Source organism: Onychomys torridus, chromosome 14 (genome assembly GCF_903995425.1).
Source record: "Onychomys torridus chromosome 14, mOncTor1.1, whole genome shotgun sequence".
Lineage (NCBI taxonomy): Eukaryota > Metazoa > Chordata > Mammalia > Rodentia > Cricetidae > Onychomys > Onychomys torridus.
Window position 1 is genome coordinate 50,454,132 of NC_050456.1, and position 21,883 is coordinate 50,476,014.

The 21,883-nt window shown below is 45.2% G+C and overlaps 1 protein-coding gene across 4 annotated transcripts in view; it reads left to right on the forward strand.

Annotated features, from left to right (window-relative positions):
- Window positions 1–8,850: 8,850 nt before the first annotated feature.
- Pcnx1 (pecanex 1) overlaps window positions 8,851–21,883 on the forward strand; it is a 145,048-nt gene continuing 132,015 nt past the window's right edge. For 3 of the 4 annotated variants that reach the window (XM_036206590.1, XM_036206592.1, XM_036206591.1), the window contains exon 1: window positions 8,851–9,217. In XM_036206590.1, coding sequence (XP_036062483.1) covers window positions 9,065–9,217 — 153 coding nt within the window. In that variant the 5' untranslated portion in view covers window positions 8,851–9,064. The remainder of the gene's footprint in view (window positions 9,218–21,883) is intronic. The other variant, XM_036206593.1, reaches the window with a different exon arrangement.

Sequence of the window (21,883 nt, forward strand, 5' to 3'; positions counted from 1 at the left end):
ATTTATACATCAGAGATGTCTCCCCCATCACAAAATTAAATACATACAATGCTATAGTTTAAGTCTGAAATGCCCCCCTCTCCCACAGGCTCGTGTTTTGATCATTTAGTCTCCCAAGTAGTGGTGCTTGAGGAACTTTTGGTACCTGAGGTCTGGCTGTCAGACACAGGTGAACAATGGTTGGCCTTTGAAGGCCTTGGGTTTCCGGTCTATTTCTCTGTTTCCTGATTTGCCAACATGTGAAGAGCCTCTTGCACACCCTCCTGCAACCACAGACTGCCATGTCTTCATTGATATGACAGACAGGAACCATGAACCAAAATAAATAATACATCCTCCCTTTTTATAGTCACTTTTGTCATTTTATATGTCAGAGAAACAAGAAAGGTAACTAATGTGTACAATATTATCCATTATATCAGTGTGTGTGTGTGTGTGTGTGTGTGTGTGCCAGAGATCAAGCCCAGGATCTTGTCACATTAGCCAATGGCTCTACCCCAGCACTACATGAATTTACAGTTTCTTTATTTTACTTACTTGTTTGTGTGAGTGCAAATGTGTGTATATGGATATTTGGCCAGAAGCGGGTGTCAGGTGTCCTCCTCTGTCTGTCTCCGGCTATTCCTTGAGGCAGGGTCACTTCCTCAGCCTGGGGCTTGTGTTTTCTCAGGTAGGCTGGAAGCCGGCAAGGCTCAGTGATCCTTATGTCTACGCCCTCCTCAGAGCTGGGTTTGCAAGCATGTGCCAAATACCTGGCTTGCTATGTGAATGCTGGGATTCAGACTTCCTCATGACAGTCAGCAAGTGCTAACTGCTAAACCTCTCTAGCCCCAAATTGTTAAAATTATTAGCCAACTTAAAAAAAAATTACTAGCCAACTAAACGCCCATCCACAACCATGACAATATTTGGCATATTCATACAGTATAACACAACATAGTTTAAAAAATAGAATGGTGAAACTCATTTGTGTGTGTGTGTGTGTGTGTGTGTGTGTGTGTGTGTAATTTTCCCCTTTGTCTATTGATTCAGTGCCTGGATGGCTGGGGGAATGGTAAAGAGAAGTTGTACTGTCTTTTTTAGATTCTTTTACTGAGTCCTTAATTATGTAAAACTATTACATGTTAAAACTGACATTAAAAAATAATGCTAACTAAACTTTAGTGGATGCTAAAGACTTTGTGTAGATGTGTATGTGTAGTGAGTATGCACACAGCCCAGGTTTCTGAATGTGTGTGCTTGGGTGTCTGTCTGTCAAACTTCTCTTCTTCCTCTCAGATTCCTAACGCAATCCCGTTTTCTTTAGACATTTATCCCTCTCAACAGATTTTCTATGCCTCAGTCCCCATCTGGAAAAGAGAAGCCTAAGGGGGATTCCATTTTCCTGGCCAGTAATTGGTTTATGAACCTAGGCCAGACTCAATCAGAGTACATCAGTGCCCTGAAGAGAGGCTGGCACAAAAATCAGCACATGACCAAAAGTATGGCAAAGTTCTTGAGGAAGAAATATCTTTGCTTATAAGTGAACTTCTGGTCAATGGCATCTCTGGGCAAAACCAAGAATGGTCCCAACCATTTTGCTTCCATGAACGAAGCAGTCGGAGGTCAAAGCCAACACAGAGAAGACCACCTCAGGGATCTTTGGCCACAGCGGAGAGATGCTTAACTGACCTGTCCCCATAGCCGGCCTGCCTCCTGGACTTCCTGCTAGGAGCTGACTCTTCTGTTACTTGCAGCTGCAGGCTAGTACCCACGAAGCACAGGGAGCATTGCCAAGACTCTAAACGAAACACATGGGCAAGTCAGAAGGAAAAAATGTCTCCTGAAGTTTCTCAGACTGAGAAAACTGCCAGAGCGCATGGCATATGTTGACATAAAAATTTTCCAAATCAGACACTGGATTCCACTAGGACCATGGCATAGAGCAGAAGGGAGGAAGAGAGCAGAGACTGAGGACCAAGAGATCACACATTCGCAGCGGTGACAGCTAGGGAGGGGCCTACTGCTAAGTACTAACTTTTCTCTCTTTCTCATATAAAATACAAATACATAACTTTTAGGGGTAAATACTAGTTAAAAAAAAAAAAAAGACCAATAAGATGCAAATTGGTAGAAAAAAACTGGCCCAGGTACACTCCAGATAAGTCACTTCAGGTTTTCAAAAGACAAACTTGGGGTTGGGGTGTGTGTGGATTAGTGGTGGACCTTTTGACTAGACTTTGCAAGGCCCTGGGGTTATTCCTCTGCACTGGAAAAAATAAAATAAAATAAAACACACGAGTTAAATGTTAATTACAAAATTCTTCATAGATAAAGGTTGGAAATTTAGCAACCCTTCCTACACCTGAGGGATTTAAAACAACCCAAGGACAGCAAATGCAGGTTACAGCTGTGAAGCTGAGAGCAGAGTTCATGACTGTGTTCTTCCCATCATGCCTTTCGGGAATATTTTGAGATGTCCTATTTCCAATCATAGCTTGAGGAATTTGTTTTGTTGTCTTTTACCTCATGAGGCCAAGGGTCACCATCTGGGGCAGACTGGGAAGTTATAGTACCTCCTCCCCGCCCCAGAAAGGTTTCTCTGTGTAGCTTTGGAGCCTGTCCTGGATCTCGCTCTGTCTTCCAAGTGGTGGGATAAAGGGCATGTGCCACTGTCTACTGCCACACACACCCCCCCCCACGTGCAGCTTTGATGGTTTTTCTAATGTTGTATATGTAGATATATTGGAACTTAAGAATTCTGAGGGTTTTTTTTAAGATTTATTTTCATTTTACGTGTATAAATGTCCTGCCTACATGTATGTATGTATGTATGTATGTATGTATGTATGTATGTATGTATGTATGTATGTATGTATGTATGTATGTATGTACACCACATGCATGACTGGTGCCTATTACAGACACAGATAGCTATAAACTGCAATGTAAATTCTGAGAACCAAATTTGGGTCCTCTGCAAAGGCAGCACCCATAACCACTGACCCAACTCCTCAGGCCCAGAATTCTGTGCTTTTAGTGGAAGGCTGTGATTTGGATGGTTTATAGACTACACAGTGAGAAAAACTTGTCACAGGGCTCAAGGCCATAATGAGTTTAAAGGATGGAAATGTCAAGAAAGGGAGAAAACAGAACAGGGAGTTTTACTTTTTGTTTTATTTATTTTTTTGCCAGAGCTGAGGATCGAACCCAGGTCCTTGCGCTTGCTAGACAATTGCTCTACCACTGAGCTAAATCCCCCCCCCCCCCGAGTTTTACTTTTTTTTTTTTGCTCTCGACTGTGATTCTGAGAGATTTTTACCCCATGCATGTCACTCTCCTAGGACATTTATATAGAAGAGGTACTATTTGTGCATAGTTAGAAAATACTGTGTCACTGACCAAATCTCAGTAACAAACAGGCAAAACAACACCCCTATCCAGACCTCAAAACTCAAACCAAATGAATAAACAAAACTAATAAGAAATGCATTCCCATGTACTATCAAGGGTTCCACTAAAAAAGCTATAAAAAAATCTTCAAGGGATATGGCTTTTCATTTTATCCTTGGAAATTTTCATTTTTGTTGTTAGGATAGGGAAAAAAAACAACCCTCCATCTAAACCAAATGCAATGAATCTGCAGGACTGAATACCCCAGGGATCTTCAATTCTGTTTGGTTGCACTCACCCAGGCTGGACTAATTTAGAATGTGGCAGAAGGTGGAGGGAACCCGGGTTTATCCGATTGCACATACTATGATCTTTCCACTGTGAACACTGTGGTCCCTCCAAGGAATGTCCCTGGCACTCCTCGACCGAAGAGCCAGCTATCTGGCTTCCAAGATGACAACTCTGTCATTTCTGCCCAGCTCCTGAGCAGGCAGGTGACCCACACTGCGTGAGTAGCTACTAGCAGGTGGTTAGGCTCTTTGGAGAGCTCAGTGGGTCCTGCTACGCTGCCTGAGGTAGAAAGGTAAATAGCTCTCTAATGTCATGTAGACACTGAACTACCGGAGGAATCTTTTAAGGATGATGAACAAGTGCCCATGTTGTTTCTAATTTAGGAATTCCCAATATTGGGGGAGTTTCACAATATCTGACGTATTTCCCTTTTCCTGCTCTGGAAATGTTGGATGTAAATTAAAGAAAAATGAAGTGGTTTTTTTCTTTCTTTTTGTTTGTTTGTTTGTTTGTTTGTTTGTTTTGTCCCAACAACATACTCAGAATGACACAAAATCACATCGAGAATTACGGAGGTGGTTAGTGTCAAGTAAAAAAAACATGTCCTTTTGTCTTTCTTATTGTCGACAGGGTCTCATTATGTAACCCAGGATGGTGTCAAGTATAAGAGCTCCACCTGCCCCTGCCTGAGTGCTGGGACTGAAGGCGAGCACCACCAGACCCGGCTGAAACTTGTCTTAAAGCACAAATCCCATGGAACTGATGTTCTACAGCAAACAGACAGAACTGGGATAGCCAAGAAGGAGCATCCCCCCGGGAGTAAGTTTCTTTTTGTTTCCCTAGCTCCGTTTCCAGACACTGGTGTTTCCTGGTTGTATTATGTAAGGTTTGGGAGCTCTCTTCCTCTCCCTTCTTGCGACATTTTTTCTGCCGGATGGGATATAAAATGGCACGTGGCAAACAGCTAAAAAGAGACCCAGAGGCTAATTCTAGGGCGCTTCTCTTCTCTTCCAAATTCTCTGTCTTTTTTTTTTTTTCATAGTTTTTCCTTTCTTGAACTAATCTCCTAAACTGCAAGAACTTTTTGTTGTTGCTGGGTTTTTTTTTGGGGGGGGGGGGTTGTTTGTTTGGTTTAGTTTTTCTAGACAGGGTTTCTCTGTGTAGCCCTGGCTGTCCTGGAACTTGTCTATAGACCAGGCTGGCCTCAAACTCACAGATATCCGCCTGCCTCCTAAAGAGCTGGTATTAAAGGCATGCACCAACACTGTCTGGCTGCTGGAATGTTTTTAAATATAGAAGAAGTACCAAATAAATGGTTTTTAAAAAAGATTAAAATACCTGATTGGAAAGTCACTGGTCCCTGTGCTAGCTGTACTGAGTGGACTGATCATAACCGCTTTTTGATGGGCACCTGGGGTACACACTGAGAAGCACCTTGCCCTCAAGGAATGCATTTCTGGAGGCAAATAAAGTAACAGACAATTAAGTGCTAAGTGAGTGGAACCTGTAAGCAGGCTGGCCAGGCTGTTTCAAAATAAATAAATAAATAAAATAAAGAAGAGTTTGGTGTAGTTGTTATGAATTTTTTAGAAGAGGTAGGTAAAAGACTAAGAATTTGTCAATAAGAGCACACCAGCAGATTAGTAACTGGGTGGACTGATACACATACTAAGTATATAGGCTGATATTCACCAATAAAAAACGGGTTCCAGCTGGGAAGCAGAGGCAGTGACATGAAAGAAAATATTCAGGTTGTAGGGAGCCGTGAATGCTTGGCTAAGGACCATGCTTTTACTCCTGTAGGTTACTGAAGGGAATTAAAGGCTTTTAAGAAAAGTAGATTAGGGAGATTAATTTGCTGGTAGAAGGTACAAGGTTTTGAAGGGGGAGAGGCTGGTGGCAGCAGGCTATTGGGTAAGAGCTGCAGATGGCATCCACCAGGAGCGTTGATCGAGTAACGTGATGGGAGGGGGTAGGAGAAGGAACCCAGGGGTTTAGAGCACAGGCGAGGGCCCAAGTCTGAGCAAGTAAGCAAATGTTGGTTTCACTAGGAGAGGGAAGAGGATCTGGTCTCAGAAAAGACATGGCTACTTTTGGCTTTGGGTAGTTAGCAAGACATGTGGACCTTAATGTTGAAAGTAAAAAGACAGAGCTGTAGCATAACCTGGGTGGAGTCTTTAGAAGGTTTTGCATGTTCAGATCTGTCCCTTTCAGGGACAGCAGGAGAAAGCACCGGCTGTGGGTGTTCCCAGTCCTCAAGGGGCCTACAAGCTGGTCAGGGGACATCACTTTAATAAAATCGGCTGAAAGATGAGCCAATGTCAGGGGGGTGTTTTGGTAGTATGTCACAGGCTGCTAACTCTGACATGTTAAGTGTAGCATTATTGATGACTTTTGTGCCTGGCTAAGAGTGTTAACATTTAGCAAATTAGATCTCTTCATTCGCATCTTGCTCTTCCATTTTATGAGGATGACAGAGTGTGTGACCTGGGGCAAACCATTTAACCTTTCTGTGCCCCTGTGGATAACATACGGAGCACTTATAAACATTTTGAAAGCTACAGATGAAAGGCACATAGGCTCCACCCAATTCTTCCTGTGACTGAGTCAGTCATCTGAGAAGGTCAGCCTTTACTATGTGTTCTTTCAACCGCTAGTTAATTAGCATTTTTCTAAAATGCTCCTACCAGTTAGTTCAGAGCGAAAAGAGATAGATTCTCACTGCCCCCTTTACCGTTCTGGGCTTGCCTGTCTTGCTGGCCCCAGTTCACCCAGACTATTGCAGTACAACTCCCATCTGTGGGGTCTGGGATTAAGCCTGGGAGTATTGGAAGAGAATTAGGGTTTTACACTAACATCCAGGGGCCTCAACATAAGGCAAACACTCTTGGTGTGAAATTTTGTCCCAGTTCGAAGCATGAAGCTTTTTTTTTTTTTTTTTTTTTTTTTCCTGTTAAGTTTCACTACATCCATCAGATTTGGCTTTTGGATATTTGTCTTGGTCTCCTGGGTCACCAGAATTTGCCCAAGTACCTAGACTCAAGGATATGAATTTGGACCTGGAAAACTCCAGCAGTGAGGCTGGGGCCTTGCAACATATTTTCTCGTTCTTGCCATGATTCCCTCATTTTTGCCGGCTCCTTGAGCTCTCCAGGCAGCCTTGCAGCTGTCCCTTGGCCTTCTCACAGGCTGGAGATCCTCGCTGCCGGCTGCCTTCCTGGTTTGCTGCGGGTTAGTTTTATGTCCTCCACATACTCTCTTCTGGTCCAGCTGGGTCTGCCTCTCATTCCGTGGCTGCATCTAGTTCTAGGCTCCATTTCTCCCGGTCTGCCTCACTGTATGACAGTTCATCCTTTCATATTAAACCACAGCGGATGTTTGCTGGCATGGAAACTGATGTGCTATTGGAATTTTATCCCTGTTTACGTCTCCCTTTGTGTTGGAAAGCTTGGGATCACATCCAGTTTCTCGGAGAGCTTTCCTGTCTCCTTCAGGAGACACACAAAAGACAGCTGCCACCGTCTTGTGGCTGTGAATCAAGCCATTAGGCCACTGTTTTAATTATATTATTTCATTTTAGTTTTTAGATGTACATTTAAAATACATGTTGATGTGAATTTATTTATACCTTCTAATTTTAAGGTATTGTATTGAACTTAGATAGCTTTATGATTATACAATAATAAATCAAAGTTGAGAACGGTGTTTTTCCTACCTGGCCCTATAAATCCTCTGGAAGGCTTGCTGGGTGTCCTTGTGTCCGTGTCTCCCCCCACACCCCCCAGAGTTAATGTGAGAATTTCCATTTCTAACTCATTCTCGGGTGATGTCCACCATGGCCCTTTGAGAACAGCTGACCATACTAACCCCTGTCTGAGTGGATCTGCTTGCAGCCAGGATGAACACTGACTTCAGAGCTCCCCACCACTTACTACTTAAGAGAACCTGGGCAATGAGCCCTCACAGATAAAAAGTAAGGATAGCCAAGGCATTGCCTCAAAGGAGTGTTGTGAAGGTTAAGTGAAACAGGTGTGAAAATAGCCAGCCATACAGTGGCATGACACCCGGAGGCATTGCAATGGGTTTTTAACCACTTTTTAGAAACGTCATCCGCTGCTCTGGCTCACTTGCTTCCCCTCATTAATTATAGCAACTTTAATCTGGGAAAGCAGAGTACGTTTATTGCTACAATAAACTCAAGCTTCAAACTCTTAAAAAAAAAAATCATCCAGTGAGATCAGACATACTTCAGAAACATTAGACAGGGTCAAGAATGATGCCCAGTTTTCACAAGTATAAGAGAAGTACAAGACCCATTCAAAATTCGGGTGGAGTCGGTAATCTTTCAACCCCGCTGAGACTGGCCCATTGATAAAAATGGCTACTAGTTACAACACTTGAAAGAGTTGTGATGCGCACATAACCTGTTCGTGTCATACTTTTATATCTCTTGCAATTTGTACTAATTTATGCCTATCTGGAAGCCATGCATGCTCCCTGTTCTCGCCCGTCGCCCTCTTTCTCACCCAAACGACCTCCGGGCCTCACCAAAGGGCTAACACAGTTCCTGCTCAAATTGTGTGCATTGTGACTGTTTAACTTCAGCCTTAATTCTTCCAGGCCTGCAGTGTCCATCTCAGTTTATACCCCACCCATGTCTTTTTAGGTCTTGCACAAATGCCACACATGCCAGCCAGGCAAGGTCTACCGTTCCCCTTGAAGGACTGACTGGTCGGTCACTGAGCTTACTGGGTGGGTCTTGCCCGGCGCAGTGGGGTCCCCGGGCACGTGCCCCCCCCCCCCCCCCCCCCCCCCCCCCCCCCCCCCCCCCCCACCCCCACTCGGGCTTGAGGCCGCGTCTGCACACTTCTGCCGGGCGCCAACAGGAGGCGCCCACGCGACCGAGGCGCTGCGCGTACCCGTGGGGCCCGTCCCGCGGGCGGAGAGAGCGGGAGGAGGAGCCGGAGGGGGCGCGGCTTCTTCCGCGTCCTCCCGGGCGCCGGGTCGCCTGCTCCGCCGGGTCCCGGCTGGCGGCCGGCGGGGGTCGCGGCGGCAGAGGCGGCGGTGGCGGAGGCGCTGGCGGGCCGCGCTCGGAGCTTGGCGACAAGATGGCGGCGGGCCGGAGCCTGGCCTCCTCCTCCTCCTCCTCCTCCTCCTCCTCCTCCTCCTCCTCCTCCTCCTCCTCCTCCTCACCACTCTCAGCCCCGCCGATTGCCGCCGCCTCCTCCCCGGTCTCCTCCTCCTCCTCCTCCTGCAACAGCAACTGCGAGCGCTGCGGCGCCGGGCCGCTCTCCCGGAGCTCGGGAGGGGGCTAGACCGGGCCGCGGGCGCGCAGGCGACGAGGCCGAAGCTGGGGCCGGGGCGGGGACGACGGCGGCGGCGGCGGCGACGCCGGGTGGGGATGGGGTCGCAGACGCTGCAGATCCTCCGGCAGGGGGTGTGGGCCGCGCTCAGCGGCGGCTGGTACTACGACCCGCACCAGGCCACCTTCGTGAACGCGCTCCACCTCTACCTGTGGCTCTTTCTGCTCGGCCTGCCCTTCACGCTGTACATGGTGAGTGGGGGCGGGGACGCGCTGCGGGCGCTCGGTGTGTTGGGGAGGGTCCTCGGGGGGTCCCGGGGTCGCACCTCTTGTCTCCCCCACCCCCGGAGTGCCGCTGTCCCGGTGGCGGGCGGACGCTCCCCTCCCCCGCCCGGCTCCCCGCCTCGGGTTTCCCCGGTTTTCAGCACCTCCCTCCCGCCGGTCCCCGGCCGGGTCCCGCTTCCTCGCGCCTCGCGTGCCGGTCTGCGTAAATTGCGCCCGAGGCCTTCCCTCGGGGTCCCCGGTCCTCCCCGGCCTCGGGCTACCTTCCTGTCCCACTCCCCGGGGCATCCATCCCCCGCCCGCGTCTCGGCCCCCGGCCGTGCGGAGCCCGGGGGAGGCCGTGCGCGCTCCGCCCGGAGCGGAGTCGCGGGGTGTCCCGGCTCGCACTCGCTTCCCGTGCTGGGGGGAACCCCGGGCGGGCTCGTGCCTCTGCACACCTCTCTTCGGTTGGGTGCGGGTTCCATTCGGTTCGACCCCGCGGCGAGAGGCTGTGGTGTCGCCAGGCCGGCGCTCCCGGCAGGGACCCGGGAGACTCGGGAACCTGGCTGGCATTTCACCCGTTCGTTTGCGTTGGTTCAAGGCCTTTGACTGGCAGGGAAAAGGAAAGTACCGCCTGTTGCTGGGTGCACTAGGGCCAGTTCCTCTGAAGTGTTTTTAGTGTTCCGAGACTGTTTGCTTCCGTAGCCAAGGCTGGCCCGAAACGCACTGTGTATGTAGTCCAGGCCTCGGGAGTTAAGTGGGATTACAAGCGTGAGCCACCTCTCTAGTGTTTTTAAAGGATGTTTTCCTGAAAGATATTAGCACATTCCTTTAAAAACAAACAAACAAACAAACAAAAACAAACAATACTGTATTTTAGAGTGGGGCATTTGGGAAAATAAAGCTTTCAGATTTTAATTGGAAGGAAGGATCGTAACTTATTTTTAGGGAATTTCTGCTAACTTCGTAGTTCTTTAAGACTGGATTAGAAAATCCCGGAATAGGAGTGTGATAAGTGCCATAAATTAAGATGCCTGCCTCTTCGCCTCATTGCTCAGTATCACTAATTGGCAGGAATATGCCTTGGGGGATGGTGAGTGTGTGTGCTAAATGTCACATTGTCAAGCAGATTCTGATTTCTCAAAGAAATGTGTTTGAAGGGACTTACAGGAGCTTGAAGGAGCTATTTTTAAAAACGCTGATGGCTTATTCCAGGACTGGTTCAGTCTTGTCAAAATCGGAAAATGTATCACCGAGTGTTAAAATTTCCATTCATTTTGGCCGACCAGGTTCACTTTGCGTCAGGGTACCTTCCAGGAATACGATGTCGTTAATGAGCAGCTCCATGGCTTTGGTTGTGGGGATCCTCAGGCTCACAGAGCATTCAGAGCTGACTTCTCTTGTGTCCAGACAGGTTGTGTAGGTTTAAGACAAAATGATTGTCCGGAGGTCAGGATTTGTTGCTATGTGCTGTAAGGTTTGGGTTTAAGCCTCTTTGTGGAATTAACAGAACCACTGAAGACGCTAGAGGAATGGCTTTTCTGCTTAGATCCGGCGCGTGCCTCTGTCCCGGTCAGTGCACAAGTCACTGCCTGCTTTAGTCTTCCCGGCAGCTGCTGAATTGCGGCTGTACCCTGGGCGCTCTGCACTTGTTCTTCCTACCCTTGGGGGACTCTTCCCCTCCAGATGATCGTGGCTTGCTTTGGTTGGATTATTTCAGGTTTCTGGCATGGGAGACTTTCCTTGATCAGTAACATAGCAGCTTCTGAACTCTTTTTGTCTGCTTTCTAAGTAACATTTTCTGCTGGCTGATACATGTACTTAATGTTTTGTTACCTTGTTACACTGTGTCAGATAACACTAGACTATAGGTTCTGACCAGGCGGGAGCTTCATTCGTTCTGTTCTTTGCTGTAGTCTCAGGACATAGAGCAGTGCAAGACACACAGTAATGAGAGGTTAAGCAGATGATTAGAAATGAACAAGACTCACTTTCTTCTGTCAGGGAATTTGAAGTCTAGCCTGGGGATAATCAGCTGCAGCCAGCCTTAGACCTGTAGGGATGATGAATGACCAGAGGTCATGGTCAGGGGAGTCAGCCAAGAGGACTGGTGGCATTTCAGGAAACATGCAGGTGCTGTAGTAGATGTAGTAAGCAGACAGTGTGACATATATATCCAAATTAAAGCAAAGGCCTGCCTTCTGTATTAAAACCTCACCCATGGTTATTACTCATGTGTTCTTCCAGTAAGTGATGGTGACTTTACTGAGCTCATATGTGTACAGGTTCTTAGCCCAGCTAAGGATCCTCCTGTGGCTGAGCCACTGTGACCTGTTTTATTACCTTAGGCAGATATGTGAACTGGGATTTATACAGGACTTTTTGACCATTCAGGATCCTTATGGGCATGATGTATGCGTGTGCATGTGCAGACATACAACACACACACACACACACCCCTTTTCTATTTCCCAGCTTTTGTAGGTCTTTCCAAAGGGATAAAATACAGTTTCTGCAATTACGGTTCTAAGTAGTGGAAATCAAGAGGAAAATCTTCCTGCTAACTTATTAGTTTTGTTTACTGATTATACTTGTTTACTCCTTTTATATTATTATAATGGGTGAGTTTTTGGGGGTAGGGTAGCTTTTTGTGGGTGGGGAGTGAGAAGTTCACTGGAATAGGTGTGGATTGATTTTTGAATCTTGGTTTTGCCTGTTAATTTGTGTTCTTTGGGCAAGATTACTTTCCTGAACCTTGATTTTTGATTTGCTCATGTGTGACATATTTCATGAGTACTTTACAAGGAAATATTTGTGAAATACATTATTCAACTTGAGAAAAGCCTTCAGTAAGTGACATTTCAAAGAATGTCTAGTTAGAATTTTTCTCTATAATGCTGTATGCCTAGAAGAGATTAGATAGTTCCCGAATTTATTCAGTGAAACCATTATCATAACATATTGCTCCACATACAGTCGTCCTCTATAAAGAATTACATGTCTGGATGATAAAATACTCTAAAATGTATTTACATTAAGATAAGCTGAGGGTAGAATGCTTATCTAGCATAAATGAGGCCCTGGGTGCAATTCTGGGCACCCCCTCCCTCCAGTCTGTTTACATAAGAGGTTCTCAGAGTCTAGTTCACATCAAAAATTACTTGACAGTGTTAAAAATGTGTCCATGTATAAACCTGTTCTGGTCAGAACATCTGGAGTGTGGTTCATTCATTTATATACTACATGCTAGGTAAGTTTGAAGAACTTGTTCAATAGTCCTGTAATTCCTAGTCTCATCTTAACTTCTAAGCTGAAAACTCACACGTTTTCAGGACTGTCTTGAGGCATCTAAGAGAAATCATGTTTAAAACCATTCTGAAGGGCTTTAGCAATGGCTCAGTGGTTAAGAGTGCTGACTGCTCTTCCAGAGTGCCTGGGTTCAATTCCCAACTCCTACATGGCTGTTCACAACTATAACACCAGTTCCAGAGCATCCAATGTCCCTTTCTAGGCATCTAAGGGCACCAGCCATACAAGTGATATACAGACATGCAGGCAAGACACCCATACACATAAAATTAAAAAAAATAAACTTGAATTTTAGTTGGATGCTCCCATTCCAAAACAAAAAATGAAAAACTAATGAACAGACAGAGGAGGAGAAGAAACCTTTCCTCACTGTTGTGTATTGGTTAAAGGTGTAATGGTGCTGTACCATTCCTTTGCTCTTATTATGGACACACACACACACACACACACACACACACACACACACACACCTTAACCAAGTGTGCTATCAAGAGTAACTCAGCTCTTCCTTGCACTTTCTGCTCCAACCTGTTTTGTCTGCACTGTTATTTTATGTGTGTGTGTGTGTGTGTGTGTGTGTGTGTGTGTGTCTTTCTCACAGTATATATAGTATATTGTTGTACCAGCCTTTGGTACGTAACTGGCCTTTGACATCTGTTCTTACCCCTTTACAGTTCTTAGCATAAGCAGAAGACGTAAATCAGTTGGGTGCCACCTCCTTTTGTATTTACTGGTTTAAATTTTTTTCATACAATATATTTTGATTATATTCTTCTCTTCCAACTCCTCTCAATCCTCCTCACCTCCCTACCTACCCAAGTAAATGTTCTTTCTCTCTCAAACAAAACAAAACACCCCCCCCCAAAACTGAAAACCAAACCAAACAAAAAACCCCCAAAAGACAAAAAAATACCCAAACAAAATAAGCATACACACAGGAAGCATGGTGTCCATTTTGTGAGCTCAGGGCCTGCTGTGGAGTGGGGTTGATAACACCCAGTGTCACTTCATTGATTTTTTTTTTTCCCCTCTCCAACTAAGTAACAAATTGCTTCTTGATTAGGGGTGGGACTTGGTGCCTACTTCTCCTTCTCAGTGCTCGGATTTGATCTTGTTGAAACTTGTGTGGGTCTTTCGTGTACTGTCATGGTCTCTGTGAGTTCATATGTGCATCAGCTCTTGTCATGCTTGGAAGACACTCTTTCCTTGAAGTCATCCATACTTCTAGCTCATAGAGTCTTCCCGCCACCTCCTCAGCATAATCCCCGAAGGGAGGAGTTCGATAAAGACATCTCTGTTTAGGGCTTCTCACTCTGCACACTGCCCCATTATGGGTCTCTATGGTAATTGTCATCTAGTGCAAGAACAAGCTTCTGTGATGCAGGTTGAGTGATGATGCACTGATCTATGGAACTAGCAACATGTCTTTAGGAGTCATTTTATTTCTGTTTATTTAGCAGAATAATAGTAGTAGGCTTTCTCCTAGGATCTATGAAATATCTAGTGGCAGGTATGGGTTCCATATTAAGGAGTGGGCCTTGCACCCGATTTTAAAAAGCAGTTGGTTGCTTCTATAACAGCTGTGCCATGCTGCCCCAGTGTATCTTGTAGGCAGGTTGTTGGTGTAGGTCACAGGGTTCATAGCTGAGTGATATTGATGATTACTTCTCTCCTCCTCTCGGCACTGTGAAGTTAGTCAGTAGAAGGGAAGCTGCTAGTTGGGCACCAGCTCAGTTTCTCGATGTTCCATGACATAAGTGTTATCTGTTATCAGGTTGTGAAGGGTAGCCATCTGGGGGTACCTGTGGGACCCCTTTGGCCAACAACTTAACAAGATGGAACCCATTCCTGGTACTGGAGGTTTTACTTGGTAGTGTAAGCTGTCTAGTTGGGGCATTGTCTCCCCCATCATATGGTAACTTCATTAAATTCTTTTTGTATATGTATATATTGTAGAAAGTTTCTACAGTAGTAGGCTTCCATCTGACTTTTCAAATGGCTTTTATTTAGTGTTAATTGTCTCTCTCTATATTCTGTCCCTTACCCATCCCTCCTGCCCCTCCCTATTTAATGCTATTCTAGTTTCTCCTTTATCTCTTCATAACACTATATTCTATTTCCCTTCCTTGGAAGACCCTCAACTCCCTGTTTCCTTACTACCCGCCCAACCTCTGTGATTATTTGAATTGAAACACACACACATCTCAAAAAGCTAGTATCTGCACATAAGAGAAAAGGTGCCGTGTGGTCTTTTGGGGTCCGAGTTACTCACCTACTATGTTTGTACGGTTACTGTAGAAATCAGTGTGGAGGTCCCTCAAAAAGCTGAAGATTGACCCACCGTAAGATCCAGCTGTACCACTGTGGAGCATATACCCAAAGGGCCCTGTGCCTTATTACTACAGAGACACTTGTTCGGCCATGCTCATTGCTGCTTTATTCTTAACAGCCTAGAAATTGGAAACAGCCTAGATGTCCATCAGCCGATGCATGGATAATGAAAATGTGGTACACTTACACACACTGGAATATTATCCAGCTGTTAAGAAAATGGACGGAGCTAGAAACAATCGCTTCTCCCTTTTAATATCGTTGCATGATTTGCCTTAGAGCTTAGATAAAAATCAAGCAGCTCTACTGAGGCCAGACAAAGCCAGCCCTGCCTTTCCTTAGTTTGTGTAGTTTCCCCTTTGCTAGAATCACATGGCCTCCTTTCTTTTCACTTCAGCCTGCTAAGCTGCTTCCTCTTGCAGGAGCTCTGCACCTGCTGTCTTCTGAAAGGAGACTCTCCCTCCCTGTTGTTCTCAGGCTGATTGTTGCAAGTTGTGTAGGGCTGGGCTTGAGTATCATCTCCCGGAGGCCTAACCCTGGAACTGTAAACAGCATTTTTCTGTTTTCATCACTTCATCTTGTCCCTTCTCCCATGGTACATCACAGCCACGTTTGTGTCTTTGTTTACCTGTTCGCTTTACTGCCAGGGTGATTTATCAATTCAGTGAGGGCAGGGGCCAGATTCAGTGTCTTCTTTGAGTGAGTATTTGTTGATTGACAACTGTATTACACCCATGGCCCTTCTTTAGCTTGGCCACCAAAACCGATGGGGAATAGTTGGGTGCAAAGGGGGTGTTAGAGGAGGTGGTGCTGCCGGGCAGAGTCGTGTGCAGAGTTCGTTTCTGTGGTACACAATCAAATGCCAGGATGACTCCAGAAAAGTTGTGAGTCACTCACAGTGTAGCCCCATGTGGGTTTTGTGTGTACAACCTTGTACAGTTAGTTATACGTACATAACAACATGTAAAGTAATATATGCTGAGTACCCTGTGGAGTGATTATCTTAAGTTAATCATTCATGTAAAATTTATGGTTCTGACTCTTTCCTAGTCACCTTCATTATTCATTTTCGTAGTCGGTTTTTATCATCTGTAAAGATTCTTTGAAGTTCTCAAGCCATTTTCTTTCCCAAATATTCAGAAATTAATAAAAACTCATACAGTGGTTCTCTTAAGGTTGGTGTCTTTTGAGCCCTGGCTCGCAGGGCCTGAGGATGTAATTCATTTGGCACTGTGCTTATGTAGTATAGCCTATATCCTGTGTTCAATCTCTAGCACTGTATAAACCAGACCTGGGGTTACAAGACTGTAATCTAACACTCAGGAGGTAGAGACAGGAGGATGTCAAGTCCTGGGCCATCCTCCTCAACTACACAGAGCTGTAGCCAGCCTGAGCTATGAGACCCTGCCTCCAAATAAATAAAAAAATTAAAATCAAACCCTCTAGCTAGTGGATCTGTTCACATGCTTAGGAGTGATCTAACACGTCTGTAACTTACTGCCTTAGTCCCTGTTCTCTTGCTGTGAAGAGACACATGACCACTGTAGCTGTTGTAAGAGAAAGCATTTCACTGGGGGCCTGCATACAGCTTCATACAGCCATCATCACCATGGCAACAGGCGTGGTGGCAGGCATGGTGCTGGAGAAGTAATGGAGAGCTACCTCTTGATGGGAAGGCAGAGAGAGAGAGGAAGACTGGGCCTGGCGTGGACCTTTGAAACCTCAAAGCCCACCCCAGTGACACACTTCCTCCAACAAGGCCACACCTCCTAATCCTTCTAATCCTTCCAAACAGTTCCACTCTCTGGTGATAAAACATTCAAATACATGGACCTATGGGGATCATTATTTTGTTTGTTTTTTGAGGCAGGGTTTCTCTGTGTAGCCCTGGCTGTCCTGGAACTCACTCTGTAGACCAAGCTGGCCTCAAACTCAGAGATCCACCTGTCTCTGCCTCCCGAGTGCTGGCATTAAAGGTGTGTGCGCCACCACTGCCTGACTAAAAATGACAAGGTTTGAATGTTCATAACATAGCAGAAAACAAACCACTCACTCTATAGGTATCACTTTAAACAAGTGGACAGACAGAGGGATGTACAGAGGAAGGCCTGGAACTGAAAACCAGAGTCTAAGTGGACAGTACGAAAATTCTCATTAGTCAAATGCTGGAAACTTTAACTTGTCAAGTCAGTGAAGTGATAGACTTCCTGATTAAATCTGTGTGTTCACAGGCTGGAAAAGAAACAGAAACTCCTCTAGTTTTTCAACAGTGAAGTGATTTTAGGGCTTGCAGTGGTTTCTGAAACTGTGGAAAGTATTTCATCTTTAATACAACATAGCAGCAGCTCACAACTGCCTATAACTCTAGCTCCAAGGGATGCAGTGCTCTTCGCTAGTTTGTGTGTGCACCTATGCATTCATGTCCTCCCTCCCTCCCTCCCTCCCTCCCTCCCTCCCTCCCTCCCTCCCTCCGAAATGGGCCCGTTGCTTTGCAGTGTTTCAGAACCTCCTGTTGTCTGTTGACTGATGGTTCCACGAGGGAAAATGAGTTCTTTTTTCCTTTTGTTTTTGTTCGTTTATTTGTTTGTTTGTTTGTTTTTTGTCTTTTCTCAAGACAGGGTTTCTCTGTAGCTTTGGAGCCTGTCCTGGAACTCACTCTGTAGCCCAGGCTAGCCTCAAACTCACAGAGATCCTCCTGGCTCTGCCTCCAGAGTGCTGGGATTACAGGTGTGCGCCACTGCCCGGCTGGGAAAGTGAGTCGTGCCCTCCCACCCCCCCACCCCCCAGCTGAGGACGGAACCCAGGGCCTTGTGCTTGTTAGGCAAGCACTCTACCACTGAGCTAAATCCCCAACCCTGAAAGTGAGTTTTTAATAGTGCTCAAAGAGAGCATCATGTGATGTGTTAAGAGTGTGGCAAATCTTTTTCTTAATTACAGGTCAAATACTTTTTCACTTAAAAAAAAAAAACTCCTGGGTGAATATTCTTGTAATTAAATGTTGTAGTTTTTTGGTCTAAATTCCTAGAAATAGTAAAGAGTGAATGCTGATGGAGGACGAGCCCAAAGTTGAGGTGCATCTTGTAGGATCTGTTAACCTGCTTGAAGTACAGGTTGTTTTCTGTTGAGAGGGAGGGAGGAGCAGCAGAGGGTGTTCCAGGTCTGAGCAGGATCCAGACATGGAATGCTTTCCTCTTGTGAATGGGAAAGTGAATCAGACTGTGAAGAAACAGTACTGAGGGCATCTTTGAGACCAGAGAACTTGAGGTCAGAACGTTGAAGAGGAATGTTCAGGAGAGAAATATGGGGTAAAAGTTATTTATTTGAAGTTATTGGCATATAGATCTCCCTGTGTTGTAGGGAGATCCTAAAGCCAATTAAGAAAGAAAATACTGTTGGACAGAACTCCAAGACCCAGTAGCATCTACAGATGGGCGAAGAAGGTGATAATGGCAGGAAATCGAGAGGAATGGAGCCAGGAGAAAGACTCTTGAAAAGGAGAGAGTGGTCAGAGTTTGCCCAGCTGTCCTCGCAAAGGTTAATGCTGGCTTAAGTCTCCAGCAGCTGCAGTGCGAACGTGGCCCAGTGTGCCCTTCTCGCCCCACTCAGCTCCTCCTAACACAGGTGGCATTGTTTTAAGCTGCGTATTCAATGGAATATTGAATAAAACATTTCAGTAACATTTTTGTCTTTGATAATGGCAAGATTTTTTTCAAAGTACCTTTTAATTCAAACTTAGTCCCAGTTAAAGCTCTTTGCTGCACTGATATGCATTGCAGGACAACTTTGATCTGCTTTTTTTTTCTTTCCCTAGCTTTGTGCTCAGATAATGCTGAGAGGAGATTGCTTCATTATGTTATTTGGTTAAGTCAGTTGATGTTCCCTGTCTCTGTGGCTGGGGGAGGTGAGAAGCATTTGCTAGCTGTGCTTGGACACTGGCTACAAGAGCAGGGGAAGCCAAGAGTCCAGCCAATGTTCTGTAGACCTGACCTTGACTTTGTAAATTACCTAGGTGAACTTTACCAAAGCACAGTGGAGTGAGTGGTGGGACTCTGATTCCCCCGGATGCTGCTGGGAAGCTGGGGGTGCGCACTTGTGTTCCTTGGTAGCACTGGGAAGCTGGGGGTGTGCATGTGTGTTCCTTGGTAGCACTGGGAAGCTGGGGGTGCGCACGTGTGTTCCTTGGTAGCAATGGGAAGCCATCCGGCACCCCTCTTTGGTCGTTGGAGGTCCTGCCTCTCAGACTTGCATGGTTGATGCCAGACTCTTTCTTTTTGCTAAGATAAGAAAGAAAAGAAAACCCAGGAAAAAGAAGCCCTTTTCTTTTTAAGGCTTTTAGGCAGGGAGAAAGAAAGTCCCATTCTGTAGAGCTTTGTGTAAGCCAAGTAGAACCTAGTCACAATTTGAGAAGCTTGAATCCTGGAGCCTACCCATCCTCCCGCTCCCTCTTGTTTTAATGTTGTCTAGACATAAGCTAGACAGGTCCATTTTGCCATAATTTTAGGATTATAGAAAAGTTATACTATAGTGTAACTTCTGCGTACATTTCCCAGCTTCCTTTTATATCAAAGGATTGTATAACCACAATATGTTTATCGGATGAAGATATTAGCATTGGTGCAGGATATTAATGGACCACAGATTTGTGTAGATTTTGCCAGTTGCCATTTCTGGTCCAGGAGCCATCCCATAACTCTGTGCTGTATCATCTTTAACTCACATTTTTCACTCTTTTCCCTTAACAGGCTGGGACTGTACTCGTTGGAGATTTGTACTATTTATAACAATTTTCCAAATGTATTTTTTTCAGAGATTTTATGTCTGTGACAGATGCATTTTAAGTGGATAGAAAGGAAGACTATTCTGAGTAGTTTTGAACTGTGTACTACTCTCCTGTAGTACTAAGCTATTTGAAAACAGACATTTAACACATGCAGAATTGTGCAAAATGAAGACTCCAAAATGGAAAGTCTTGATAGCTTATTCTTGTCAGAATGGGCACCTGTGCCTTCCTATTTAAAACTGCTTTTTCCTTAATTTATCAATTAGAGGTGATGAGACTAGGGTGACTAATCCCTTCAGTGTCCTCAAGTGTTCTTGTCCTAGCATGTTTCACGCAGGAGGTAGTCCACCCGTGTGGGGGTGGTGTGTGTGTGTGTTCCTCACACACAGGAGATGCGCTTGTATGCTTTGTTCTTCATGTGGTTCTGGGTTTGCTACCTTCCTAAGGCAAATGGGTCTTTGTTCTGAGGAAAAGATTGTTCATTGAAAGAATAAATGCTTTTGGGCAGAATGTTTACTGTGTCAGGAATTGTATTGTTATATATTTAGTGTACTATTGGCTTCTCAGTAAGTGGCTTTTTCAGTCTGAGAATGTGATTTGTGCTGGAAGAGTACCATCTTGGGAAAGGATCCGAAACAGTCAGAGGACATAAAGACAGACTGTTAGGTAAGCGCAGCTACCATTTATACTCAGCCCCGTTTTTCTTTATTCACGCTGTAGTTCTATGTTAGAGGTCGTTTCCATAGGCTTCTCTGACTTCATGGCAGAAACAAAATGAACTTGGCAGGTGATAAAAGAGATTCTAAAATTTGTTTTCCTTTTGGTATTTTGGTAACACGAAACCCTCAATTTGAAAATGTTTTAAAAAGATAATAAGCATAGCTAATCTAAAAAGATTGTACATCAGCCGGGCGGTGGTGGCACACGCCTTTAATCCCAGCACTCAGGAGGCAGAGGCAGGTGGATTTCTGTGAGTTCAAGGCCAGCCTGATCTCCAAAGCGAGTTCCAGGAAAGGCGCAAAGCTACACACAGAAACCCTGTCTCGAAAAACCCCCCAAAAAAGATTGTATATTGTATAATCAAAAAGATACTTAAGTTTGTCTACTACTCCATTATGGGCACAGCAGTATTGAGGCATATGTGTTATTGAAAAATAAGCTTAATCTTATTTTTCTACTGTTTTAAAGATTTTTAGATGAACAAGAAAGTTGCGAGATGCTACATGATCATTCATGGCTCCTTCTAGATTCCGTCTGTACTTTGAAAGTCCTATTTATTTGAACTATAAAACCAATTTCTACAGATGGTGTCTCATACAAGTCTACGGGACTCATTTGAAAGTATGTTACCAAGACACCTCACCCTGGGCTTCATCTCCCATTTAATGATGATCACAGTAGTAATACTCATATCCCACTGAAAGTAGCTGACCATCATCTGTTAAGATGGACTGTCTGGTCTGTATCAGACTTCCTCAGTTATCTTTAAAAATGCCATTTCTAGATATTTCCCAATCCAGCTATATTTAACCATTCTTTCCCTCCCAGTGGACTTTTTAATGCTGGCTGTACTTAGCTTGTACCTTTATTTTATGTGTCTCGAATGCTTGGCCTATATGTTAGTATGTGTACCGTGTGCATGCCTGGTGCCCATAAATGTCAGAAGAAGTTGTGGGATCCCCTAGAACTGGAGTTACAGATGGTCGTGAAGAATTACGTTGGTGCTGGGAATCAACCCCAGGTCTTCTACTAGAAGAACATCAAGTGCTCTTAACTACTGAGCCATCTCTTTAGCCCAGTTTCCCAGCTGACATTTTAAAAGTCGAGGCCAACTAAACTTTACAGGTTTATTTCATTGCCCCCCTCCCTCCTCCCCTCAGTCACTAGAGCACTGCAAACGTCAGCCATACTTTATTGTCCAAAGTAAGAGTAGGCTGCCGTTTGCAGACTTCTCAGTTGTGACCGAGTTCTCATGCCACGGTCAGTTTCTCCTCCTTGGCCTTTGCTTTAGTGATCTTTCTCTATTGCTGTCAAATGTCACGCTGTTTTTGTGCATATCATCATGCTTTGTCCCTGCCACTCAAGATACGTTATGTCTACTTAGTTTTTCTTCTTTAGACACATCTAGGTAAAATCACACAGCCCAACTCCACTCTTTACTCTAGGCATTGACCTGTGGCCTTCGGCTGTTTGCCTGGCTCTTTGTCAGGGAGAGTTAGAATTCTTCATGGGACATT